The sequence below is a fragment of the Myxine glutinosa genome, chromosome 6 (genome assembly GCF_964187855.1).
Source record: "Myxine glutinosa chromosome 6, kmMyxGlut1.1, whole genome shotgun sequence".
Classification (NCBI taxonomy): Eukaryota; Metazoa; Chordata; class Myxini; order Myxiniformes; family Myxinidae; genus Myxine; species Myxine glutinosa.
This window is the reverse complement of record NC_136266.1, coordinates 15,838,929-15,864,678: the sequence shown is the minus strand read 5'-3', so window position 1 is coordinate 15,864,678 and position 25,750 is coordinate 15,838,929. Positions and strand designations below refer to the sequence as shown.

Here is a 25,750-nt window from a genome sequence, read left to right as displayed (position 1 = left end):
AAAAAAGACGGGTGAAACAAACTCCTAATGAACTTTTTCTCAATTTGTTTATGCATACTTCCGCATCCGCAAGATGGCGGCCTCCATGGAGTGATTTGGTGCGTCAAAGCTTCGAAATTCTCAAAGGATCCAGCAAAATCTGGCTTTTCAACATAATACGTACGCATTCATTCACAACACTGGCTTCACTGGCAATGAAGTATTTTAATTACAAATTAGAGGTGCATAAGATTGTGAATCAAACAAAGACGGGGGAAACAAACTCCTATTGAACTTTTTCTCAATTTTTTATGCATACTTCCACATCCGCAAGATGGCGGCCTCCATGGAGTGATTTGGTGCGTCAAAGCTTCGAAATTCTCAAAGGATCCAGCAAAATCTGGCTTTTCAACATAATACGTACGCACTCATTCACAACACCGGCTTCGCTGGCTATTAGGTGATGTACTTAATGTGTACCTAAAAATGAATGCGCACTGGGAACGCTCTCCTGGCACCGCTGATGACTCGATTGCTTTCCCAAACCTAGTACTCATCCCTGAAGTAACAATCTCTGGCTCAGTTTGCAAATATTTGCCCGAGATTAATTTTGGCTCTTTCTTTAGTGCAGATGAACGGCATAACTTGCATAATTGTAAAGATAATTAGACACTCTCTGGGAGAGTGGCAATCAAATAAGTGGCACAATTGTTTGCCTTTAGAACACCCCTTCCATCCTAACTGGAAAGCCTTTTATCAGAAGCTCATACCAAAGAAAACTGGTGATTTGTCTTGGAGACTGGCACACTGGGTGCTACCCACAAACCATCTCTTACACATTTTTTGTTCCTCAAATTCTGATGAGTGTCCTTTTTGTGATACCCTGGAGACCTTGAGTCATGCATATCTTAAGTGTGAACACTTGATTCCCTTGTTTAGTTCATGAATGGTGTTGAAAGCTTTTTTTAAAATTTAGCCTTAGACATTTCTTTTTGGGCTATGCTCCTCGATCACACAATAATTTAAACTATATGGCTAAATTTCTCCTTGCTTTAGCAAAGAAATCTATTTACCGCACAAGGAAAATGAAACTTGAAAATAATAATAATAATAATAATAATAATTCATTTATTTTGTATAGCGCTTTTCCAGAAGCCCAAAGGCGCTTTGACAGAGTGGCAAACATAATGCATAACAATACATGAAAACAACAATTTTGTTTCCTCAAATCCTCAAAATCCTCAAAGGAATGCAGACAACCTTGATATATTAATGATCCTTATGTAAAATTTTCCTTTAATTGTTTGCTTTTTGTTCACATCTGGTTTGTAAAATGATTTTTCATACATTTGCAATAAAAGGGCACAAAAGTCAACGAGTCTCTGTCTCCGTCTCCCCAATTCTCTCTCTCTATTTCTCTATTTCTCCCACCTCTGCCTCTCTCTTCTCTCTCATCTCCCTACTCCTCTCTCACTCCACTCCTCTGCTCTCACTCCACTCCTCTCTCTGCTCTCACTCCACTCCTCACTCTGCTCTCACTCACTCCACTCCTCTCTCTGCTCTTACTCCACTCCTCACTCTGCTCTCACTCACTCCACTCCTCTCTCTGCTCTTACTCCACTCCTCACTCTGCTCTCACTCACTCCACTCCTCTCTCTGCTCTCACTCACACCACTCCTCTCTCTGCTCTCACTCACTCCACTCCTCACTCCGCTCTCACTCGCCTCTCTCGCTCTCTCCCTCTCTCCCGCCTCTCTTCCTCTCTCCCGCCTCTCTTCCTCTCTCCCGCCTCTCTTCCTCTCTCCCGCCTCTCTTCCTCTCTCCCGCCTCTCTTCCTCTCTCCCGCCTCTCTTCCTCTCTCCCGCCTCTCTTCCTCTCTCCCGCCTCTCTTCCTCTCTCCCGCCTCTCTTCCTCTCTCCCGCCTCTCTTCCTCTCTCCCGCCTCTCTTCCTCTCTCCCGCCTCTCTTCCTCTCTCCCGCCTCTTCCTCTCTCCCGCCTCTCTTCCTCTCTCCCGCCTCTCTTCCTCTCTCCCGCCTCTCTTCCTCTCTCCCGCCTCTCTTCCTCTCTCCCGCCTCTCTTCCTCTCTCCCGCCTCTCTTCCTCTCTCCCGCCTCTCTTCCTCTCTCCCGCCTCTCTTCCTCTCTCCCGCCTCTCTTCCTCTCTCCCGCCTCTCTTCCTCTCTCCCGCCTCTTCCTCTCTCCCGCCTCTCTTCCTCTCTCCCGCCTCTCTGCCTCTCTCCCGCCTCTCGGCCTCTCTCCCGCCTCTCGGCCTCTCTCCCGCCTCTCAGCCTCTCTCCCGCCCCTCGGCCTCTCTCCCGCCTCTCTTCTGCCTCTCTCCCACCTCTCTTCTGCCTCTCTTCTGCCTCTCTGCCTCTCTCCCGCCTCTCTGCCTCCCACCTGTCTTCATTTTTGAATACAGTATAGATCTTCCCACCTGCAACTATATTTTGTGAACATGAAAGGCATGTATTCAGGGCAATAAAAACAGCTTTGTATTTGTAAAGTGACATAAACAAATAGCTGGATATTCTACGAAAAATCTAATTGTGTGCCTGTCTATCTATGATGATGGCAAGTTTCATAAATACAATGCTTTCAACGTTCCCTAATGTGATAAAGTCAAATTTCAGGACGAAGGCCTCCCTCAATATGAACCCTTTTTGGTTGTTTTTTTTTGTATACAAGGGCAAGACTCGTGGAAGAGCTAGAACATAGAAAAATCAGGACACAGTGGAACGAAAGAAACGGGGGTGCCATCCCAGAAGGGAGAGCATTACTCCACCAAGCTGCGGGTGAAGACCTTGTATGTGGATAGGAGTTCAAGTGTGCCAAGGAAGGACTTTGTATGACGGAGTATGCCCAGTTGACGGCTGGCTTTGGAGGCCAACGTTTAAGTGTGGTTTCCCAAAGAAAGATCATGGCTGACAGGAGACCCAGGAGTTTGAATGACAGATCCGTCTCAAGAGGATTGTTAAGAAAGTAGATGGGAGGGTTTGCCAGATATTCCTTTCGGAAAGAGATAGAGTGTGAGATTTGTCAGTATTGAAGGGATGTTAGACTTAACTGAAAGCTCAAAATATGTATTTGAAGAAATGGAAAGGATGGAAGGGGAGCATATTCCGGAGACAGACTGAACAAGGCACCACCAGGCTTTATAGGAAGGAGATAAGTTTGAAAGTTCAATCCTGAGATTGGACAGATGTTGTTCTCTGGCCTTTCTGAGAGTGGACACACACTTATTGGAAGCCTTGTGGAATGATCTGAGATTGCCTTCAGTCAGGTTTGCTTTCCAGGAAGAGAAGGCAAGTTGTTTCAAGGATTTCAACTGCCTCACTACAGGATTTGGTGTACCATGGGTGGGAGGAAGGGTAGGATAACTGAAGACGAGATGGGATGGATCTCTGCGTAATGCAGAACATACATCGTTGTGCGTTGGACTGCGTTACAAAATCCATTATTATATTTTCTCTGCAATTCGGGGTCGTTAGACTCCCATGAAAATTTCAATTTCATCTCCTAATCAAACCGTTGTCCTCCTCAGTTACCAGTTTGTTCATTGGATCAACCCAAAAAAGAATAAAACTATTCAAATAACCTTCATTTGAAGGGAAAATCATAACAGCAGGTCAAAGCAACCCTTAAAGAAGATGAATTACCTTACCTGCTAAATAGACTCAAACATGACCAATAGGCTTACCTGGGACCCAACAAGCATAAGTTTGGCTCCTTCCTTGACTCCACAAGATGACAGCGTTTGTTCAAGATCCTTCAAAGTTTGCCCTGCAGTAGCCCACACAGAAAACTCGATGTAAACTCGTCTCACATAAAGATTCAATGACACAGATTAAAAATAAACACCTTTAAAATCCAGAATCTTCAGACAAATTTCAGGAATCACTATATTCAGGGCGGCGCATGAAGGTGTGGCTAAACTCCCACCACAGTGCCAACCTTGCATGATACAACCCACCCCTGGCAGAGGACTTTGTGCCTGTCCCCACCCCCCAAAGCAGAATTTTTTTTATATTTCAAAACAAACAATTATTCACCAAGATCGTTCTTTTTTTTTTTTTTCAGACATTTTTATCATGTATTTTACAATGATATGAACGAAAATGCAATTGAAGAGGGACAATCCTAAGTTTACTTCATTCACCTTGGTAAATAATACCGTAATTAAATTCTTCCACCAACCCCATCAAAGTTAAACTTCCAAAATCCAGGCTAACTGCACACTTCAGCTCTTTTATTCCTCACTTCTCCAGTCTGTGGAACCACCTTTTAAGTCTACCCTCCAGGACTACAAATAGCGGGGACGCCTCTTCGCGGTGGTGGTACACCCCAATGCAAATATATATACTGATGGACCCCGCTATTCCCGGGGGATTCCTGGAAAGTGCAACAAATTGCGAAACAATGATTGGCGGGGCATTGTTTCAACATAAAAGGGGGGATTGGTTCCCAAATCGCGAAAACCCGTGAATGTCGAGGCAAACTCCGCGAATGTTGAGGCAAAATCCGCGAATGCACGCCGTGCCATTGTTTCAATGGGGAAAAGGGAGACAACTAATTGTACTAATAGATACGATGGAGTGTTTTCATTCCATACAGTATATCCCATGAAGCACACCATGAAGCAATGTTTACCATGTGAATGGCGGGATATCACATGAAGCTATTCACAGTGTGAATGGCGGAATATCCTGTGAAGCATCCCGCGAAACAAAGTTTACATCACGTGAAGCTATCAACGTGTGAATGACGGGATATCCCGTGAAGCATGCTGCAAAACAATGTTTACCGTGTGAATGGCGGGATATCATGTGAAGCATTCATCGCGAAAACCCGTGAATGTCGAGGCAAACTCCGCGAATGTTGAGGCAAAATCCGCGAATGCACGCCGTGCCATTGTTTCAATGGGGAAAAGGGAGACAACTAATTGTACTAATAGATACGATGGAGTGTTTTCATTCCATACAGTATATCCCATGAAGCACACCGTGAAGCAATGTTTACCATGTGAATGGCGGGATATCACATGAAGCTATTCACAGTGTGAATGGCGGAATATCCTGTGAAGCATCCCACGAAACAAAGTTTACATCACGTGAAGCTATCAACGTGTGAATGACGGGATATCCCGTGAAGCATGCTGCAAAACAATGTTTACCGTGTGAATGGCGGGATATCATGTGAAGCATCCCGTAAAGCAACGTTTGCCATGTGAACTGCAGTATATCACATGAAGCTTTCACCGTGTGAATGATGTGATGTCCCACAAAGCATGCAGCAAAACAATGTTTACCGTGTGAACGGCGGGATAGCACGTGAAGCTATTCACAGTGTGAATGGCAGGATATCCTGCCAAGCCTGCTTGGCCGTGAAAATGAGCGCCACGAATGTAGAAGCAGGTCATGCTCGCTGCTCAAAGATGTTTTTTTTTTAGTATGTCCAGCTGCTTTGTGCGTGGCTGGTGAAAGATGGGTTTTATAAATGTATCATGCTCGCGGCTCGTGAAATTATTATTTTTTTGCACCAACAAAAAAACCCGCAAATACACGGGACATAGGGCCGCAAATAGAGAAGCCCCTCAGTTTATCAACCACGAATACACAGAACCCGCAAATAGTGGAACTGTGAATAGCAAGGTCCGACTGCATGTGTGTGTATATATATATATATATATATATATATATATTTTCCGCCTCTCGGCGGAATATATATATATATACAGTCACGTATATATATATATATATTCTATATATATACAGTCACGTGAAAAAGGAAGTACACCCCATGTAAAGTTTTGACTTTTTCAACATATTTCAACATACAGCTATATGATCTTCATTTCAACAATATTGATAGATAAAGGTGATATAATATAACAAATATCATGAAACATTTACATTTTGTAGTCCATTGTATAATTTAAATAAACATAAATGCAAATTTCGCATGTGGAAAAAGTAAGTACACCCCATGAAATGTTTTTTATCTTTTTAACATATGTGGACATATCAATATTTGATCTTCATTTAAACAGTATCTATAGATAAAGGTGATTGTACTAATAATTGTACTAATAGATACGATGGTTAACCCTGGTGTTGGGCTAGCGGCTAGGGTGCCGGCTTAGGATCCTAGGATCCTGGGTTCGAATCCCGGTCAATCGCTGAATTAACGCCAGGGGGGTTGACTCAGCCTGTACATCCTTCCGAGGTCGGCTAATTGAGTACCAGTTCACTGGTAATTCCCTGCTTGTCGTTAAAGGCGGCAAAAAGGGTTGGCGTCAGGAAGGGCATCCGGCCGTAAAACATTGCTTCAAAAAGGGGACCGAAAAACAACAACAACCACAGTTCCCGAAAAAGGCCAACCCCCGCTTGCGGGGAAAAATGGCCTCTAAAGGTGGTTTTTATAGATAAAGGTGATCTAATTGAACAAAAAACAATGAAAAATTTTCTTTGCAATAATTTATTCAACAACAAATTAAGATGTTTGAGGGCTTTCTTGCATGCACAGCTCGTTTCAAATCCCCCCACAACATCTCGATGGGATTTAGATCCGTGCTTTGACTTGGCCAAAAGACTCCATTTCTTTCTTCTCAGCCATTCCTTGGTGGATTTACTGGTATGTTTAGGGTCATTGTAATTTTGCAAGGTCCACCTCCTGGTGTTGGGCTAGCGGCTAGGGTGCCAGCTTAGGATCCTAGGATCCTGGGTTCGAATCCCGGTCGATCGCTGAATTAACGCCAGGGGGGTTGACTCAGCCTGTCATCCTTCCGAGGTCGGCTAATTGAGTACCAGTTCACTGGTAATTCCCTGCTTGTCGTAAAAAGGTGACAAAAAGGGTTGGCGGCAGGAAGGGCATCCGGCCGTAAAACATTGCTTCAAAAAGGGGACCAAAAAAAAAAAACAACAACAACAACCACGGTCCCCGAAAAAGGCAAACCCCCGCTTGAGGGGAAAAATGGCCTCTAAAGGTGGTTCTTCACCTCCGGTTGAGCTTCAACTTTCCGAAAGATGGCCTCACATTATCCTCAAGCACCCTCTGGTACAATGAAGAATTCAGAGTGGATTCTGTGATGGTGAGCTGCCCAGGCCCTGATGCAGCAAAGCTGCCCCAAACCATAATATTTCCACCACCATGCTTTACAGTTGGTATCAGGTTCTTGTGGTCAAATGCTGTCTTTGGTTTTCGCCAAACATGTCTTCTGGTACTGTGGCCAAGTAGCTCTACCTTTGACTCATCTGTCCAGAGCACATTGTTCCAGAAGTGTTGGTCTTTGCCTAGGTGTTCATTGGCAAACATTAGTCTTGCCCTGATGTTCTTTCTGGACAGCAAAGGTTTCCTCCTGGCACACCTCCCATGTAGATCAAATTTGTGCAGCCTCTTTCTAATGGTAGACTCGTGCACTTTGACATCAACAGTGGCAAGAGCTACCTGTAGGTCGTGTGATGATATTCTGGGGTCCTGAGAGACTTCTTTCAGCTTCTCGCGGTCTGCTCTCGGGCTGAACTTGCTGGGTCGGCCTGGCCTGAACAAGTTGGCAGTTATTTGGAATCTTCTCCACTTGTAGATGATCTTCCGGACAGTCGAGTGATCAGGCAAATTGATTGATTGATTTCAAATCGATTTATTTTTGCAAATTATTTCCATTTTTTTGCAAAAATATTTGCAAATTGATTTCAAATTGTTTGGATATCTTTTTTAATCCCTTCCCAGACTCGTAGGCATCTATAACCTTCTTTATGAAGTCCTCAGAGAGCTCTTTTGATCTCGACATGGTGATGCCGCACACTTCAACAACAAAGGGCAAACCAAACTAAATGTCTGAGGTTTAAATAAGACAGGTTCCTCCAAGATCCTCTCTAACGATGTTCTAATCATTTGCACCTGAGCTGGTGCAACTGATTATAATTTTAGGTAGTTGAAGTCGTGATAAATGTAGGGGTGTACTTACTTTTTCCACATGCGAAATTTGCATTTATGTTTATTTAAATTATACAATGGACTACAAAATGTAAATATTTCATGATATTTGTTATATTATATCACCTTTATCTATCAATATTGTTGAAATGAAGATCAAATAGCTGTATGTTGAAAAAGTCAAAACTTTACATGGGGTGTACTTACTTTTTCACGTGACTGCACACACACACACACACACACACACACACACACACACACACACACACACACACACACACACACACACACACACACACACACACACACACACACACACACACACACACACACACACACACAAACAAAAATAATTGTGTAAATAAGAATTTGTATTTCAAAATAAATTCATTCATGATATTGAAGTACATAGCATGCATTTTTATTATTCTATTTTTTACTGATTTTGTTTTATTTTTTGCAGGCAGAACACTTGAGTGACCATGTGGAACTGGTCGAATGAAGAACGTGCTTTCGCTATCAAAGCTTTTTACAAGAATAATGATAGTGCAACTGCTGCACAATGTCAATTCAAACTCCATTTCAATGTTCAACGTCATGGAAATGTGCCGTCTGTTCGTGCTATCAAGTTATGGGTTCAGAAGTTTGAGAGGACCGGTTCAACTTTCAAAGAGAAACCGCCAGGAGCACCCAAATCAGTAGGAACGGCACAAAACATTGAGCATGTAAGGGAGTCAGTTTTGAGAAGTCCGCATCACTCCATCTGAAATCATGCATCAGCCTTAAGAATTTCTCACAAGTCAACGCCACATATTGCATCAGGATTTAAAGTTTTATCCCTATAAAATTCAAACTGTCCAGGAATTAAGCCAAGATGATGAGATTGCCCGCAATAATTTTTTGTGAGGGAATTCTTTCATTTATGGATGGAAATGAAAACCAAAACATTGCTAACAATTTGTTCATGTCTGATGAAGCACATTTTCATATGTGTGGCTATGTCAACAAGCAAAATACTCGTTTTTGGGCAGCCTGAAAACCCAAGAGACATGCACACGAAACCGTTACACAGTCCCAAAGTCACAGTGTGATGTGCACTTTCATCGTTTGGGCCTTACTTCTTTGAGAACGATAACTGAAATGCCGTCACTGTTACTGCAGCTCGATATACCTATATGGTTTCTAACTTTCTCAACAGAAAATTAAACAGATTTGCAGAAGTGAGCCCAATGACGTGGTTTCAGCAAGACGGTGCAACCTCCCACACCGCCAGAGTGTCCATGACCACTGTAAGGGCGCTCTTTCCAAAGCATGTCATTTCCAGAAATGGCGATATTCCATGGCCAGCGAGGTCACCCGATTTGACTGCATGTGATTATTTATTGTGGCCATATCTAAAGGACAAAGTGTATGTTAACCGTCCACAAACTCTTCATGAATTTAAGGAAAACATCAGACGCGAAATCAATGATATTGACGTGGCCATGTTGCAGAACGTCATGAATAATTGGGGTCCAAGATTGGAGTAATGTGTCAGACGAAATGGTGCACATCTCTAGATGTTCTTTTCCACAAATAAATGGCATGTTATGTACTTCACTTTCTTGTAAAAATTTGTTTTGAAATATAACTTTTTATTACCTTTACATGAGTGTTAAAAATGACCATATTTCTGGCTCACCCTGTATATATATGTATTTGATGCACGCCTAACATAAGAGCTGTGATCACCTTTATGTATTAACTTCTGGTTACTAATAGGGACTCCAGTTCTTGCAGCAACCGCCCTGGCTAGGTCTTCCAGCGTGACTTCTGAACAGTCAACCCCACAATCAACCTCCAGTACATGCTTTGAGATTCCTGCAAGACCAAAGTAAAATTAGCATTTGTACACTGTGATGCATTAAATCAAAATCATTCTAAAAGTAATTAAAACATTTCATCTGTTTGTGTGCAAAGAAGAGTTCAAAAGTTATTTGAATACAAATCTAATCCATTGCTTTTGTAGCAAAGGTTGGGAGAGGTGTAAATCCCTATCCCTCTCTACCTCCTGTAAAATAATTGAAGTTGTCATTAGCTTGGGTGAAGGGGACAGCATCACATGCAATGCGTACTTTATTATATTAGGTGTAGAAAGTAGGCTTCTTTTTTTTAACCTCCACCACCTGGGTATATGTTCACTCCTGTTTGTCTATTTCCTTGTCTGTGAGCATGATATTTCAAAACGTTGTACACAGATTAGGACGTGACAAGAACAAGCCGATTAGATCTTGGTTCAGGTCCCGATCCAGATCCAGCCTATCAATGGGATACAAAACATAAACTGTTCAGCTTGGCGGAGATATGCGCTATACTGAGCACCATGCCATTGTAGTTCCTTTTATGATATTCCAGCTGAAGTACCCGGTGTTGCCAGAGGAAATTCAGTGAAATACATTGCCTTCAGAAAGTATTCACACCCGTTGACTTTTTTCACATTTTGCTGTGCTAGTCTGAATTTAAAATTGATTAAATTAATTAAATTGAAATTGAAATTTTATTTTTAGATTTTTTTTTTACAAATTAATTAAAAATGAAAAACGTAAATGTCTCGAGTCAATAAGTATTCAACCCCTTTGCTATGACACTCCAAATTGAGCTCAGATGAATCCAATTTCCTTTGATCATTCTTCAGATGTCTCCACAACTTAATTGGAGTCCACCTGTGGCCAATTCAAATGATTGTACATGATTTAGAAAGAAACACACCTTTCTATATAAGGTCTCACAGTTGACAGTGCATATCAGAGCAGAAACTCCACCATGAAGTTCAAGGAACTGTCCGTAGAACTCCGAGACAGACTTGTGGGGAAGCATAGATCTGGGGAAGGGTATAAAGCAATTTGTAGAGTGTTGAAAGTTCGCTAGAGCAGAATGAGCTCCACATTAGGGAATTGGAAAGAACATGGAAATAACCAGAATCTTTTTAGAGCTGGATGCCTCACCAAACTGAGCAACTGGGCAAGGGCCTTGGTCAGTGAGGTGACCAAGAACCCAATGACCACTAACAGAACTATGGAGTTTCTTGGCTGAGATGGGAGAACCTGCTGGAAGGACAACAGTCTCTGCAGACCTTCACAACTCGAGGCTTTATGGGACAGTGGCCAGTTGGAAGCCACTCCTGAGAAAAAGGCACATGATAGCACACCTGGAGTTTGCAAAAAGACACGTGAAAGACTCAGAGAGCATGAGGCAAAAGGTTCTGTGGTCTGATGAGACGAAAATTGAATTATTTGGCTGGTGGAAACTGAGCACATCTCATCACCCATCTAACACCAACCCTACCATGAAGCATGGTGGTGGCAGCATCATGCTATGGGGATGCCTTTCATGGACAGGGACTGTGAGACTTGTAGGAATAGAGGAAAGAATGAATGGAGCCAAATACAGGCAGATCCTTAAGGAGAACCTGCTTCAGAGCGCAAAAATACCTTAGACTGTGGTAAATATTTATGTTCAAACAGGACAATGCCCCCAAGCATACAGCCAAAGCAACAGTGGAATGGCTTCAGAACAAGAACGTGAAAGCCCTTAAGTCGCCCAGCCAAATCCCAGATTTGAATCATTGAGATTCTGTGGACAGAGTTGAAGATTGCTGTTCACCGACTCTCCCCATCCAACTTGATAAGAGCTTGTGCAAATCCGCAAGAAAGAATGTGAGAAACTCCTCAAATCCAGATGTGCAAGGCTGATACAGATATACCCATGATGACTCAAACTCAAAGCTCCTGGGAAAAACCCTGGAAAAATCCTGATTCAGACCTCCTGATCCTGATCCAGACCTCCTGATCCTGATTCTGATCCAGAATCCTGATCAAAAAAAAAAATCCAGACCACTCCTGGGAAAAATCCAGGCAGTGTATAAGCAACATACTCGCTCGAGGCCTGAACAGAGAGGTGTTACAATAAACCTGTGTAAAACAATCTTTTTAATAACAGACGCACGTGAAACACTGCAATAATTAAATTTGTGTTGTTGACAACAAATCACGAAATACAACCTCAACATACGGTCTTCACAATCCATATTACTCGATTGCTCCCGGGAATAAAACCTCGGCAGTGTATAATAGGATGGTCCAGATTCATATGGTAAAATAAAAAAATATCTAAATTCCTCTGTTGGCTGTATAAGCCCTTGTTCCACTATATCAGATGACTCTACAACCCAAAAAGCGACTACAGCCAAGATTAAAATTTGGAATTTCATTTTTGGACCACCGTAATGTACAAGTAAGTACAAGACCCGGTCGAGGCCTGAAGGCCAATTATCTGGTTTTATCTGGGCACTCTTGGGTCAATTTTATAAATCCTGACATAACCCTCAACCTTCCTCTGGATGAAAGAGGAGGCCATGCAAAGTTTGGTTGCACTGGTTCCCACATGGTCTGAATGTATAAACGAACAACAAGAGTATTTTTTGTTGTTGTTGGGGTTCTTGTTGGGGATCGATTATTGAAATGTGCAACCATTGGTCGGACATCTGCTAGACTACACTCCTTTCCTGATCTGTCGCTACACTCCACCCACCTTAGTACCAACAAGAAATGATATGGTTGGCATCTTGATTTTCTGGTGGTCCGAACACATTTTAGGCCTGCAGGCATCTGCTGATTATACACTGTCCGGGTTTATTGTGTCAGGTTTATATTGGCTTTGTTTGGGTCGGGTGTTAAATTATTAGTAAGGTTTAATAAGGCTCGTACGCTCCTCCCTAAAAAAAAAAAAAATAGCATAATGAATTTTTTGAACAGCACAATATATGTGTTAAATGACCTCCCACGACCACGTAGTTTTTATTTTGAACAAAAGGGAGAGAGAGAAGAGAGAGAGAAGAGAGAGAGAAGAGAGGGAGAAGAGAGGGAGAAGAGAGGGAGAAGAGAGGGAGAAGAGAGGGAGAGAGAGACGGAGAAGAGAGGGAGAAGAGAGGGAGAAGAGAGGGAGAGGGAGACGGAGACGGAGACGGAGAGGGAGACGGAGAGGAGAGAGAGAGGGAGAGAGAGAGAGAGAGAAAGAGAGGTCTACTGTGTGGGAGCATTTTCAGGTTGTTCAACACAATCTTGTAAAATGCACGATTTATGAGCAACATCTGTCCTACTGCAATAACACCTCATCAATGTTGACACACCTTCGTTTTAAGCACCCTGATCATTCATGTGATGGGCATACTGCAGGTGAATCTGGAACCTCAGGTGTGCCTAGACAAGGTATGTATTGTTTCATTTGTTAATCTGTGTATTTAATTTATTTAGGCATATTAATTTAGCATATTTCTACCTCTGCCACCAAAGGAGGATGGAGGTTATGTTTTCACCCCTGCCTGTTTGTCTGTCCGTTTGTTTGTTTGTGAACAAAAATCTCAAAAACTTGTGGCTGGATTCGGATTAAATTTAACAGAGATGTAGCGTATGTGACAAGGACGAAATGATTAGATTTTGGTGAAGATTCGGATCCGGCTACGAGAATTTTAAAAGTGATTCTTCACCATTGGGAGATAGGGCCAAAAATGATACGTAGCAGGATATCTCAAAAAGTTGTCGACGGATTTGGATGAAACTTGGTGGCCCGGTTGGGTGTCTGACAAGGACGAATATATTCGATTTTTGTGAAGATCTGAATATAGTTTCGGATATGAGGATTATTTAATTTTTTAAGTGATTTTTCACCTTTCGGAGATCGGGCCAAAAATGATACGTAGCAGGATATCTCAAAAAGTTGTCGACGGATTTGGATGAAACTTGGTGGCCCGGTTGGGTGTCTGAGAAGGACGAATATATTCGATTTTGGTGAAGATCTGAATATGGTTTCGGATATGAGGATTATTTAATTTTTTAAGTGATTTTTCACCTTTGGGAGATCGGGTCAAAAACGATACATAGCAGGATATCTCAAAAAGTTATGGATGGATTTGGCCGAAACTTGGTGGCCCGGTTGGGTGTCTGACAAGGACGAATATATTCGATTTTGGTGAAGATCTGAATATGGTTTCGGATATGAGGATTATTTAATTTTTTAAGTGATTTTTCACCTTTCGGAGATCGGGTCAAAAACGATACATAGCAGCATATCTCAAAAAGTTATGGATGGATTTGGCCGAAACTGGGTGGACTGGTTGTGTGTGTGACAAGGACGAATCTATTCAATTTTGGTGAAGATCCGGATCCGGATCCAGCTAGTCGAATTAATAAAATGATTCTTCACCATTGCATGATATGGCCAACCAGGCGGAGGTGTGCTCCCTACTGAGTGCCGTTCTAGTTGTTATTGAAAATTCTCTAAGCTACTATTACCCTATCACTATGCCTATATAAATAAATCATAAATCTAAACCAAATCAGCTTTATCCAGAGGTAATATGCATTTAATAATGGCTTCGTAGGGAATACAATAAATTTATTCATCTGTTTATTTCAATCGGAAGACAAAAGGACCTTGTTTTGGCTATGGTGGACATGATTAGCAAGGATTCACAGCCATTTTCAATGGTGGAAGACGAGGGATTCAGGGCCTTTGTTCAGAAGCTTGACCCAAACTATGTGCTTCCGACAAGGAATGCACTGAATGAAATGGTTGGCACAAACAACAACAACAACAACAGGCATTTTAAGGCCATTTTCCCCGCAAGAGCAGGGGTTAGCCTCGCGGTCCCCATGACAATCTGCTCCATTTTGCCCTATTTTCTACATCTCAAGGTTGGTTGGCACAAGGTACCAGAAAACCAGAGAAAAGGTGATAGCTGAAGTGAAGTGAGCAAACTCTGTGAATTTAACATCTGACATGTGGACCTCTATGAATATGGATGCGTATCTTGCTGTAACGTGCCATTACATCAATGATGATACCAGCTGAGCACATTAAAGAGGCCCAGAATGTTTTACTGGAGTCATGGGGAATAAGGGATAAAGTTACTTGTCTCAATACAGACCTTGTTTCAAACATGACTTTGTGTGCTCATCTTCTTGAGATGCGACACATGCCATGCTTTGCTCACACCTTAAATCTGGTGGTGAAAAAAGCCCTTTCTCCAACCATGGAACCGAATGGGATTCGAGGCCAGTCTCGCAGACTTGTTGCTTTTTTCAGGTCAAGCACAAATGCCACAGAGAAGCTGTCCGCGATCCAGCAACAGATGGGACAAACCTCAAGCAGCGCTTTGGAGCAGTGGAGTCGATATAGACACTGGCAAACGTAACAGTATTAGACCCAAGATTTAAGGTCGTGGCATTTGGCAGTGGCAGCCATTTGGCGTTTGGCTTTGGCAGCCTCCAATGCTGTTGATGACTTGATTTCTGAATGCAGTGCTCAGATCCGTTCAGCATCCACACCATCACCACCTGGTTCATGTCAGCCATCTACATCAACAGCAAGTGGAACAGACAGGTGAGGAAGATTACAGCATCTGGGACCTTTTGGACAACAAAGGTGGAGAAACCCAGAAGGTCCAGAGTGCCACGGCTGATGCCACAGTGGAGGTTCAGCGGTTTGTGTCTGCACCATATCTAAGCAGAACAAATGACCCTCTGGGGTACTGGGTCAGACACCAGGCCATCTACCCTCATCTCTTCCATTTGGCTAAGAAATATATGTCCATTCCAGCAACATCTGTGCCCTGTGAGGGAATATTCTCCAGAGCAGAAGTTCTAAGCAAAAAAAGAAACCGTTTAAATCCCAAAACACTTGAACAAATTGTTTTCCTCAATAAAAATTCCTGATAATACTCCTTCCCTCATCTAGCCCTGTTTGTAGGTTACCATCCTAGTGCCTCGCAGGCAAGAAGAGGTATCAATCAAATGTGCGCGCCGTCCCTCCAATGGACCTTAAGCTGGTCATCCCATCTGCCGGTATTACTTGGGGTGCACCATACCGATCCTACGGTGTCCAACAAGGATAGGCGAGCTATCGGCCGCATCCTAACCAAATTACAAGTTCCCGCTCAAATCACATTCCGACAAACGGCAGGCCTGGCCAGCCTGTTCGTGAAAGACTTTGGCCTAAATCTATCTCCAGCTGATAATAAATTTAAAAAATCGAGAAGTATTCAATTGTGGCGGGCACAATGATCAATAATTCCGCGCACCAGTGGGTGGCGCGAGCGTCCGGGCGTGGAACTGAGATACATGCCCCGCCTTTCGGCCGATCGGCCACGCCCGGGGGCAAGGCGTGGCCTCGGGACATATATGCGGGCTCGAAGGTCGAGCCCGCCCAGTGCTGATGTGCGAGCTTATAATAAAGTGCTTTCGTTTGTACCACGCGCTGTGGCCTACCTTTTTGGCAAACGAGTTGTGTGTGCACCGCACCACACTGGTGACCCCGACTGGTTCAGCCGTCGCTGACCCCCGAACGCGCCATGGCTACCAACGCCGTCACCGTCAAACTCCCGGAGTTCTGGGAAGCGCAAGCCGACGTTTGGTTTGTGCAGGCCGAAGCTCAATTCCAACTCCGGGGCATCACGGCGGACGAGACCATGTACTACCACGTGGTCGCCGCCCTCGGGCCCGGCACTGCCGCCCGTGTCGTGTCCATCCTTCGGCGCCTGCCGGGCGACCACAAGTACGCGGCGCTCAAATGTCTCCTCCTCGCCACGTTCGGGCTCACGGAGGTCGAACGCGCCGACCGCCTCCTGGACCTTCCCGCCCTCGGCGACACACGACCGTCCGTTCGGATGGATTTTATGCTGTCCCTTCTTGGAGACCAGCGCCCGGATTTCCTGTTCCGGGCGCTTTTCCTACGCCAGCTACCTGTGCAGGTGCGGCTCGCGCTGGCCGGTTCCAAATTAACGGAACCCCGCGCCCTGGGCGAAGAGGCGCCCACCGCGACAAATTGCCGACAAATTTTTCGCGGCCTGCGACACGCGGTCGGTGTACGGTGCTGCCGTAGCGGATCCCGGTGTGGATCCCGGATCCCGGTGCGGATCCCGTTTCCCTCGTGGCCGCTGCTACGCCCCGCCCACTACCGCCGCCGCCACCACCACTACCGCTGCCGGCACGGCCGACGCGACCGCCACCGCCGCCGCCGCAAACCTGGTGCTACTATCATGCCAGGTTCGGCGGCAAGGCTAGAACATGCCGCCCGCCGTGTTCTTTCGACGGGTCGGGAAACGACCGGGCCGGCGCTCACTTGCGGCCATGAGCGTCGGCCATTCCGGCAGCCTACTGTTCATCACGGACACCTCGTCTGGTCGTCGTTTTCTGTGCGACACGAGAGCGCAGGTAAGCGTCCTCCCTGCCTCCGCGTCCGACAAGCAAGCCGCGGGCCAGGACCCCGCTTTGCTCGCCGCCAACGGAACACCCATCCGCACATTCGGGAAGCGTTGCCTCTCACTGCGGTTCGGAGGGCAGCGCTTCCAATGGTTGTTCGTCACCGCCAGTGTGCCTATGGCCCTGCTTGGTGCGGACTTCCTTTGTGCGCATGGGCTGTTGGTGGACGTTAAGCGTCGACGTCTCGTCCAGGCCGAAACCTTCAGCTCGCTCGCTTGTTCGCTGAGCGGCTCGTTGAGCAGCTCGCTGAGCGGCTAACCGAGCGGCTTGCCAAACGGCTTGCTGAGTGGTTCCATCCCGCTCCCGGCGAGGTTAGTCTGTACGCTTCCGGCAGCGAACGAGTTTACCCGCCTCCTCGCCAGTTTCCCGGCACTCACGCGGCCCACCTTTTCAGTGGTGGCCGTCAAACACGGGGTGGAGCACCATATCCCCACCGTCGGCCCACCGGTCTACGCCCGGGCACGCCGCCTCGGCCCCACGAAGCTCGCCGTGGCAAAAGTGGGGTTCGCCACGCTGGAGCGGCTGGGCATCGTACGGCGCTCCAACAGCGCATGGGCCTCTCCTCTGCACATTGTGCCCAAGCCCGGCGGCAGATGGTGGCCGTGCGGTGACGACCGCCGGCTCAACGATGCCACCACCCCCGACCGCTACCCGGTCTCGCATATTCAAGACATTTCCGCCCGGTTGGCAAACACGACCGTTTTCTCCAAGGTGGACCTCATCCGGGGCTACCACCAGGTCCCCGTACAACCGGATGATGTCCCAAAGACGGCCGTCATCACCCCTTTCGGCCTCTTTGAGTTCCTGCGGATGCCGTATGGGTTGAAGAATGCGGCCCAGGCGTTCCAGCGACTCATGGACAGCGTCTTTCGCGACTTACCTTTCATCTACGTCTACCTCGACGACATCCTAGTCGCGAACGCGTTCCGGGAGGAGCACCTGCTCCACCTCCGCACGCTCTTCGAACGCCTGGGCCAGTATGGCCTGATAATCAACCCCGCGAAGTGCCGTTTCGGCGTCACCGCCATCGACTTCTTGGGGCACCGCATCACCAGGCACGGGGCCATCCCTTTACCGGCCAAGGTGGAGGCGGTCAGGAGTTTCTCGCGCCCCCGCACGATCAAGGGGCTCCAGGAATTCCTGGGCATGGTGAATTTTTACCACCGCTTCGTGCCCCGCGTCGCACAGCTCCTGCGCCCTCTGCACGAGGCCCTCCGGGGGAAGCCGGGCAAAGGTGACATCGCCTGGACAGAGCTGATGGCCGGGGCGTTTGCGGGCACAAAGTTGGCCTTGGCCAACGCCACCATGCTGGCGCACCCGGTGCCCGATGCACCAATCGCCCTCACCACCGACGCATCGGACTGCGCGGTGGGCGCGGTGCACGAGCAGTGGGTGCGTGGCGCGTGGTGCTTCGCAGCCGCTGGCGTTTCTAAGCCTGCAGCTTCGCCCGCACGAACGTCGCTACAGCACCTTCGACCGCGAGCTGCTCGGGCTCCACCTGGCGGTCCGACACTTCCGCCATCTGCTCGAGGGACGCCCGTTCACGGCTTTCGTCGATCACAAGCCCCTTGTGTTCGCGATGGCCAAGGTCGCCGAGCCATGGTCGGCCCGGCAGCAACGTCACCTCTCTGACGTGTCCGAGTACACGACGGACATCCGTCACGTCGCGGGTAAAGACAACCCGGTGGCGGATTGCCTTTCCCGGTCCGTCGCACACGCGGTCCACCTCGGGATCGACTATGCCCGGATGGCGGAGGACCAGACCGCCGACCCCGACGTCCAGGCCTTGCGGACCGCCGTCATGGGCCTCCGCGTCACTGAGGTGCCATTCGACGTCGCGGGCACGGCCCTCTTGTGCGACGTCTCCCTCGGCCGGCCTCGCCCCATCGTGCCCGCTGGCTGGCAGCGCCCGGTTTTCGACGCCATCCACGGCCTGTCCCACCCGGGCACGAAGGCCTCCCAGAAGCTCGTCGCGGCGAAGTTCGTCTGGCATGGCCTCAGGAAGAACGTCCGCGACTGGGCCAGGACGTGCCTCGCGTGCCAGCGCGCAAAGGTCCACCGCCACACCCAGGCCCCGTTCGGCCCCGTTTACGGTGCCCGAGCGTCGGTTCGACCACGTCCACGTCGACCTGGTGGGACCTCTGCCCCCCTCGCGGGGGTTCACCCACCTCCTCACCATGGTGGACCGCACCACCCGGTGGCCGGAGGCCGTGCCATTGGCGGCGACGGCTGCGGCTGACGTCGCGCAAGCCTTCATCGCCACGTGGGTTGCCCGGTTCGGTGCCCCCTCGGACATCTCGTCCGACCGCGGCCCCCAGTTCACCTCGGAGCTCTGGGGAGCGGTGGCGCAAGGGCTCGGCGTCAAACTGCACCGCACCACGGCCTACCACCCCCAGGCCAAAAGCCTGTGCGAGCGCTTTCATCGCTCAATGAAGGCCGCGCTCCGGGCCAGCCTCCGCGACGGCAGCTGGGCCGACAGGCTCCCCTGGGTCCTGCTGGGCCTCAGGACGGCGCCCAAGGACGACCTGCGCACGTCCTCGGCGGAGCTGGTCTTCGGACAACCGCTGCGGGTGCCGGGCGAATTTATCCCTGACTCCACGGGTCCTTGGTCCGCGGCGCAACAGCGCTCCACCCTGCAGGAGACGGCCAGGAGGTTCGCCCCGGTGCCGACGGCACACCACGGTTGCCCGTCCTCCCACGTCGCCACAGAGCTTCGCACGGCGGAGTACGTTTTCGTCCGCCACGACGCCCACCGGGCACCTCTGCGGCCCCGGTACGACGGGCCCTTCCGCGTGCTGGAGACCGGGGACAAACATTTCACCGCGGACATCGGCGGTGCTCCGGATCGTATCTCCGTGGACCGCCTCAAGCCGGCCCACCTCGATCTGGACCACCCCCCGCAAGCAGCTTTGCCTCCGTGTCGAGGCCGCCCCCCGGCGGTCAGACCCCCGGCACCCCCCAGCCCCGCTTCCCCCCAGCCATGCACGCATCGCCAGAGGGCGTTTCGGCCGGGTCATCCGGCTTCCCCGCAAGCTCACCCTTCAGGTGCGCGGGAATTCTGGGGGGGCGCGTTTGGCGGGCACAATGATCAATAATTCCGCGCACCAGTGGGTGGCGCGAGCGTCCGGGCGTGGAACTGAGATACATTCCCCGCCTTTCGGCCGATCGGCCACGCCCGGGGGTAAGGCGTGGCCTCGGGACATACATGCGGGCTCTAAGCTCGAGCCCGCGGCCCGCCCAGTGCTGATGTGCGAGCTTATAATAAAGTGGTTTCGTTTGTACCACGCGTTGTGGCCTACCTTTTTGGCAAACGAGTTGTGTGTGCACAGCACCACACAATCATGTTTTTAGTCTCGATTTTTATGAATATCCTGAAGAGTTTTCCGTGTCGCAAGTGGATATTTTCATTGTGTAACATACATTTGTATTTACCTTTTCTGCGCGTTCTTGTCGCACGAATTTAGTCAATCTCCTCCGTTCCTCCACACCAGAGTTGTCATCCGGCTACATTCCACTTTATCGGAATGTTGAAATGTCTTGTTGATGCGACAGACGAGACATTCGAGCCGGTTCGTCATTCTCTTCAACTTTAGTCGCCTTGCTTATGGACTCTCCGCACGTCAAGACCGGCGCTCCTCACCATCCGAGGCCGGATCATAATCGCTGAACCCTCCCTCCAAACCGACCCGCACTACCACAGCTACGCCAACCGCGTAATGAGCAAAAGAAGAATTAACGGAATCACAACGAACGACGATCCCGAGAATTACCCAACGCTGGGCACTTACCATGTAATACTGTGACTTTTGGCATGATGCATCGACAATATAACTCATTCGTTATTCATTCCCTCATTCCTTCCTGCTTGAGCGGTGTAAGGACCTTGTTTCGTGACCATAGAAACCGTTACAACGTGAATTTGAATTTACGCACTAATACATTGACAATAGCAATTCATTGTAATTTTATCAGAAAATATCTCGACTTTAATTTCCCTTACAATAAAGAAATGTTTGAATTGAAGCATGGAGAATAAAATTTGCATAAGGCTCTATTTATTAAGTACGTACGAGGAAGATTGTGGTTGGTGCGGGTTTGGTGCATAATGGCGAATGGGGGAGAAAATAATCAGCCACACTTGTTTGCGTACGTAATAAATAGATGTCGCAAATGTTTTCCTGTTCACAATAGAAGTTTGCTGTGCGAGCTTGGGTGAATGCTTCGTTTCATGATCATCTGCTCCGAAATTTACAGAATGAGCAAGAGCTGCATCAAAGAACACAACACTCACTCAATGTACCACTGTATAAATTGTGTATAAATTGTACATCCTGTTTCCTGGATGTGTGATGACCGGACAACTTGCTTAATCTTCATACAGGGTCCAAGACAGAGCCCGAGCCGGAAACAATTCGTATTAGAAACGCTGCTTGTCTTACTCGAGATTTCTCCATCGTTTAAAAGGAACTCGTGATCATGCCAAGTACGGTTACCCCCAAAACATTCTAAAACTCTGTTTTAATCCCAGTCGGTGTTATGCGTACAAGTAGCAGAACGCGCACTGAATAGTCGAGTGCGCGTGAGTCCTGATGGTCCTTGCATGAATCCTCTTATATATATATTTTCTAAAATATAAATTCGAACGGGCACGCGGTAGAGGGCCTGAACGCTTTACCTTTTGTATCCACTGATGGACCAGATCTCTGGACACTTTTGTCTTGCGCACTCGTGACGTCACGCAAATAGACAGGGTAGCTCATTTGCATAACGGAAGTGAAAATAGTCCGATTCGCTTCGGCTTATTCTCCCCCAAATTTTTTTTGGGGATTAGTGGGTCAGGAATGTCATCCTCTTAAACATACATAATATATCTTTAATATATCTTTTAATTTTAATATATTTAATTTTTAGTTTAATATATCTTTTAATATATATTATATACTAGTACCCGACTGCAAAGCCGCAATGAGCCGGCGAAGCCAAAGCCTCTTGCCACTATGTTACCCATCACTATGGCATCAGTAGGTTAGGTAGTTGGTAGTAGGTAGGTGTAGTAGGTACCGTACCTGGTTCAAAATGACACCATTTGCATTCTGGAAGAGATTAAAATTTATAAAATTTCCTTCTTGATTAATTCGGTGAATTCCGTCTCAACTTCGGATATTTCCGGCCGTGAAAAACTATCCCCTCCGACCGCGAGATTTCTAAAAAATAATTCTTCGTCAATTTTAGAATATTTGACGCCGTTTTCAGCCTCTGAAATGTGGTAATAAGCTTTTTTGAAATATTTTTTCAAATGCTCGAATCTCATTGGTTCCGGTGTTTGGTGACGATTTTCGTTGAAGATAACCAGGGCCTGGGGAACGAGGTTGGTCTTAAAGTATTTTAATTACAAATTAGAGGTGCATAAGATTGTGTATCAAACAAAGACGGGTGAAACAAACTCCTATTGAACTTTTTCGCAATTTTTTTACGCATACTTCCGCATCCGCAAGATGGCGGCCTCCATGGAGCGATTTGGTTTTTTAAATATTTTTTCAAATGCTCGAATCTCATTGGTTCTGGTGTTTGGTGACGATTTTCGTTGAAGATAACCAGGCCCGTGCGGGCCGAAGTTGGTCTTAAAGTATTTTAATTACAAATTAGAGGTGCATGAGATGTGAATCAAAAAAAGACGGGTGAAACAAACTCCTATTGAACTTTTTTCAATTTTTTATGCATACTTCCGCATCTGCAAGATGGCGGCCTCCATTGAGCGATTTGGTGCATCAAAGCTTCGAAATTCTCAAGGGATCCAGCAAAATCTGGCTTTTCAACATAATACGTACGCGTTCATTCACAACACCGGCTTCGCCGGCTATTAATATATCTTTAATATTAAATTAAATATATATTAATATTAATATATTGTGTTTTAATATATCTTTTCAATATTTCATGATTGTGTCCCTGGGGGCTGGGACTCATATTAATTGTTATTTAATAAAATAATAAATTGGCCAAAACCGGCGTTATACTCAAACAACTGTTGGCAATTATGCAATGAATGAGCAAATTATGGGTATTTGGCCAATTTACGCCGTTTGCAATTACGTACGGGTATTTGAGTCTCGCTGCCTCATTTCCTCAACCATGCAGCAGAACAACAACAACAACAACAACAACAACAACAACCCAGTACGTTTCAAAATCGACAAAGCAATACCAGCACATTCTTGAAACCGTGAATGGGAATTTGGGAACCGTTCCATCTGCAGCCCCAGAGATTCATTTCGTTTCACAGATGCAGTGACCTCCATTGGTAACCAAGAAAAAAACCTTTGGGTTGTTGCTGTTGGTGAAAGTAAAGTTAAATGAGGGTTACCATATTTGATTTTCAAAAAGAGGACACAGGACAAAAAAAAACGAGATGGTATTCATAGAATACTTACCCTGCACAATCTACGTGGTGCGAGACAACTCTTCTGTTTTTGAAGGGTATTTTTGTTTGATCCAATATGGCTGCCAGACCACGTGAACTATGGTATAATCTACCATAATATGAATACGCATTGCGTAGAGTGAGATCTTCGTCGACAATAGTCAGTCGATCGAGTACGCAGCCCTCGCAAACATCTGTAGGCCTAGCTAGGCTAGGTTGTTTGATCTTGGGCTTAGAATTAAAATTCAAATTAATTTTATTGAATGGATAGATTGGGATAGAATGCAGGACTTACCTACTGCAGGCTATATAGTCTAGACTTCTAGTCGATTGGACCAGGTACGTAGGTCCGACTGGCAGGTATGTACTGAAATCGGTGTAGCTGGCGGAAAAAAGAAGTCGGTGTAGCTGGTGGAAAAAATAAGTCGGTGTGGCTGGCATAAATGATGAGCGGTTTCGAATTCAAAATCCGTTCTGTACAGTACTGTATTGTAATTTATTGATTTTAATCACCAGGTGAAAATAATTTTAATCAACAGGTGAAAATAATTTATCGGTCTCGCCAGACCAAAGCAAGATCACGTGAGCAAGATGCTTTCATGCAAAAGCGAACAATCAACAATAAATGAATAAATGAATTCATTTATAGAGAGCTTCATAAGCGAACCTCTCTGCCAATTGCATGTATATGTAAATCCATTCAAAATTTCATTTTCATTTCAAATTTCACAAAAAAAAAAAATCCAATTTTTCCCCATTCCCTTGGGAACAAAATTTCATGTTGTCATTTGAAATGACCCTTCCATGATCCGCCATCTTGAAACTTCCATGATCCGCCATCTTGTCCCTTCCATGATCCGCCATCTTGTCCCTTCCATGATCCGCCATCTTGCTCACGTGATCTTGCTTTGGTCTGGCGCGACCGATAAATTATTTTCACCTGGTGATTAAAATCAATAAATTACAATACAGTACTGCAGAGAACGAATTTTGAATTCGAAACCGCTCATCATTTATGCCAGCTACACCGACTTCTTTTTTCCACCAGCTACACCGGCTTCAGTTTTCCGCCAGGCACACCGACTTCATTTAAGCCAGGTACACCGATTTCAGTACGTACCTGCCAGTCGGACCTACGTACCTGGTCCAGTCGACTAGAAGTCTAGACTACATAGCCTGCAGTAGGTAAGCCCTGCATTCTATCCCAATCTATCCATTCAATAAAATTAATTTGAATTTTAATTCTAAGCCCAAGATCAAACAACCCAGCCTAGCTAGGCATAGGCCGACAGATGTTTGCGAGGGCTGCGTACTCGATCGAATGACTATTGTCAACGAAGCTCTCACTCTACGCAAAGCGTATTCATATTATATATATATTGATTTTAATCACCAGGTGAAAATAATTTATCGGTCACGCCAGACCAAGGCAAGATCACGTGAGCAGGATGGCAGATCATGGAAGGGAGAAGATGGCGGATCATGGAAGGGACAAGATGGCGGATCATGGAAGGGACATTTCAAATGACAACATGAAATTTTGTTCCCAAGGGAATGGGGAAAAATTTGAATTTTTTTTTTTGTGAAATTTGAAATGAAAGTGAACTTTTGAATGGATTTACATATACATGCAATTGCCATAGAGGTTCGCTTACGAAGTTCTCTATAAAACTGTGTGTGTGTGTGTGTGTGTGTGTGTGTGTGTGTGTGTGTGTGTGTGTGTGTGTGTGTGTGTGTGTGTGTGTGTCACTCATAAGGGTAGGTTTTAAAGGCTTTGAGTAGTGCTTTAGGAGGGATTTGTGTGTGGGGATTTAAGGGGCAATGTTTGAACACGACTGTGTCCACCGGTTAAAAGACCTAAAAGACTCTGAGGACCCAAAAGACCCCAAGAACCCAGAAGACCCCCAAAGACCCAATAGACCCCAAACACCCAAAATACCCAGTAGACTGTTAAAGACACAAAAGATCATGAAGACCTCAATGACTCTTAAGACCCAAAATACCCAAAAGACTGAAAAGACACTGAAGACCCAATGGACCCCAAAGACCCAGAGGATCCAAAAGACACTGAGGATCCAAAATACCCAAACAACCCCAAGGGCCCAAATGACAAAGGGGACCCAA

General features: G+C 46.4%; 1 protein-coding gene across 6 annotated transcripts in view; it reads right to left on the bottom strand.

Annotated features, from left to right (window-relative positions):
• Positions 1-21,974, bottom strand: part of LOC137429611 (BAG family molecular chaperone regulator 1) — a 35,557-nt gene extending 13,583 nt beyond the window's left edge. For 3 of the 6 annotated variants that reach the window (XM_068119667.2, XM_068119665.2, XM_068119668.2), the window contains exons 1-3: positions 20,994-21,166; positions 9,641-9,769; positions 3,675-3,757 (exon numbers count right to left, since the gene is read on the bottom strand). In XM_068119667.2, coding sequence (XP_067975768.2) covers positions 3,675-3,757; positions 9,641-9,769; positions 20,994-21,018 — 237 coding nt within the window. In that variant the 5' untranslated portion in view covers positions 21,019-21,166. Of the gene's footprint in view, positions 1-3,674; positions 3,758-9,640; positions 9,770-20,993; positions 21,167-21,880 lie in introns of those variants that run through there. The other 3 variants (XM_068119666.2, XM_068119669.2, XM_078779631.1) reach the window with 2 other exon arrangements.
• Between the last annotated feature and the right edge of the window lie 3,776 nt (positions 21,975-25,750).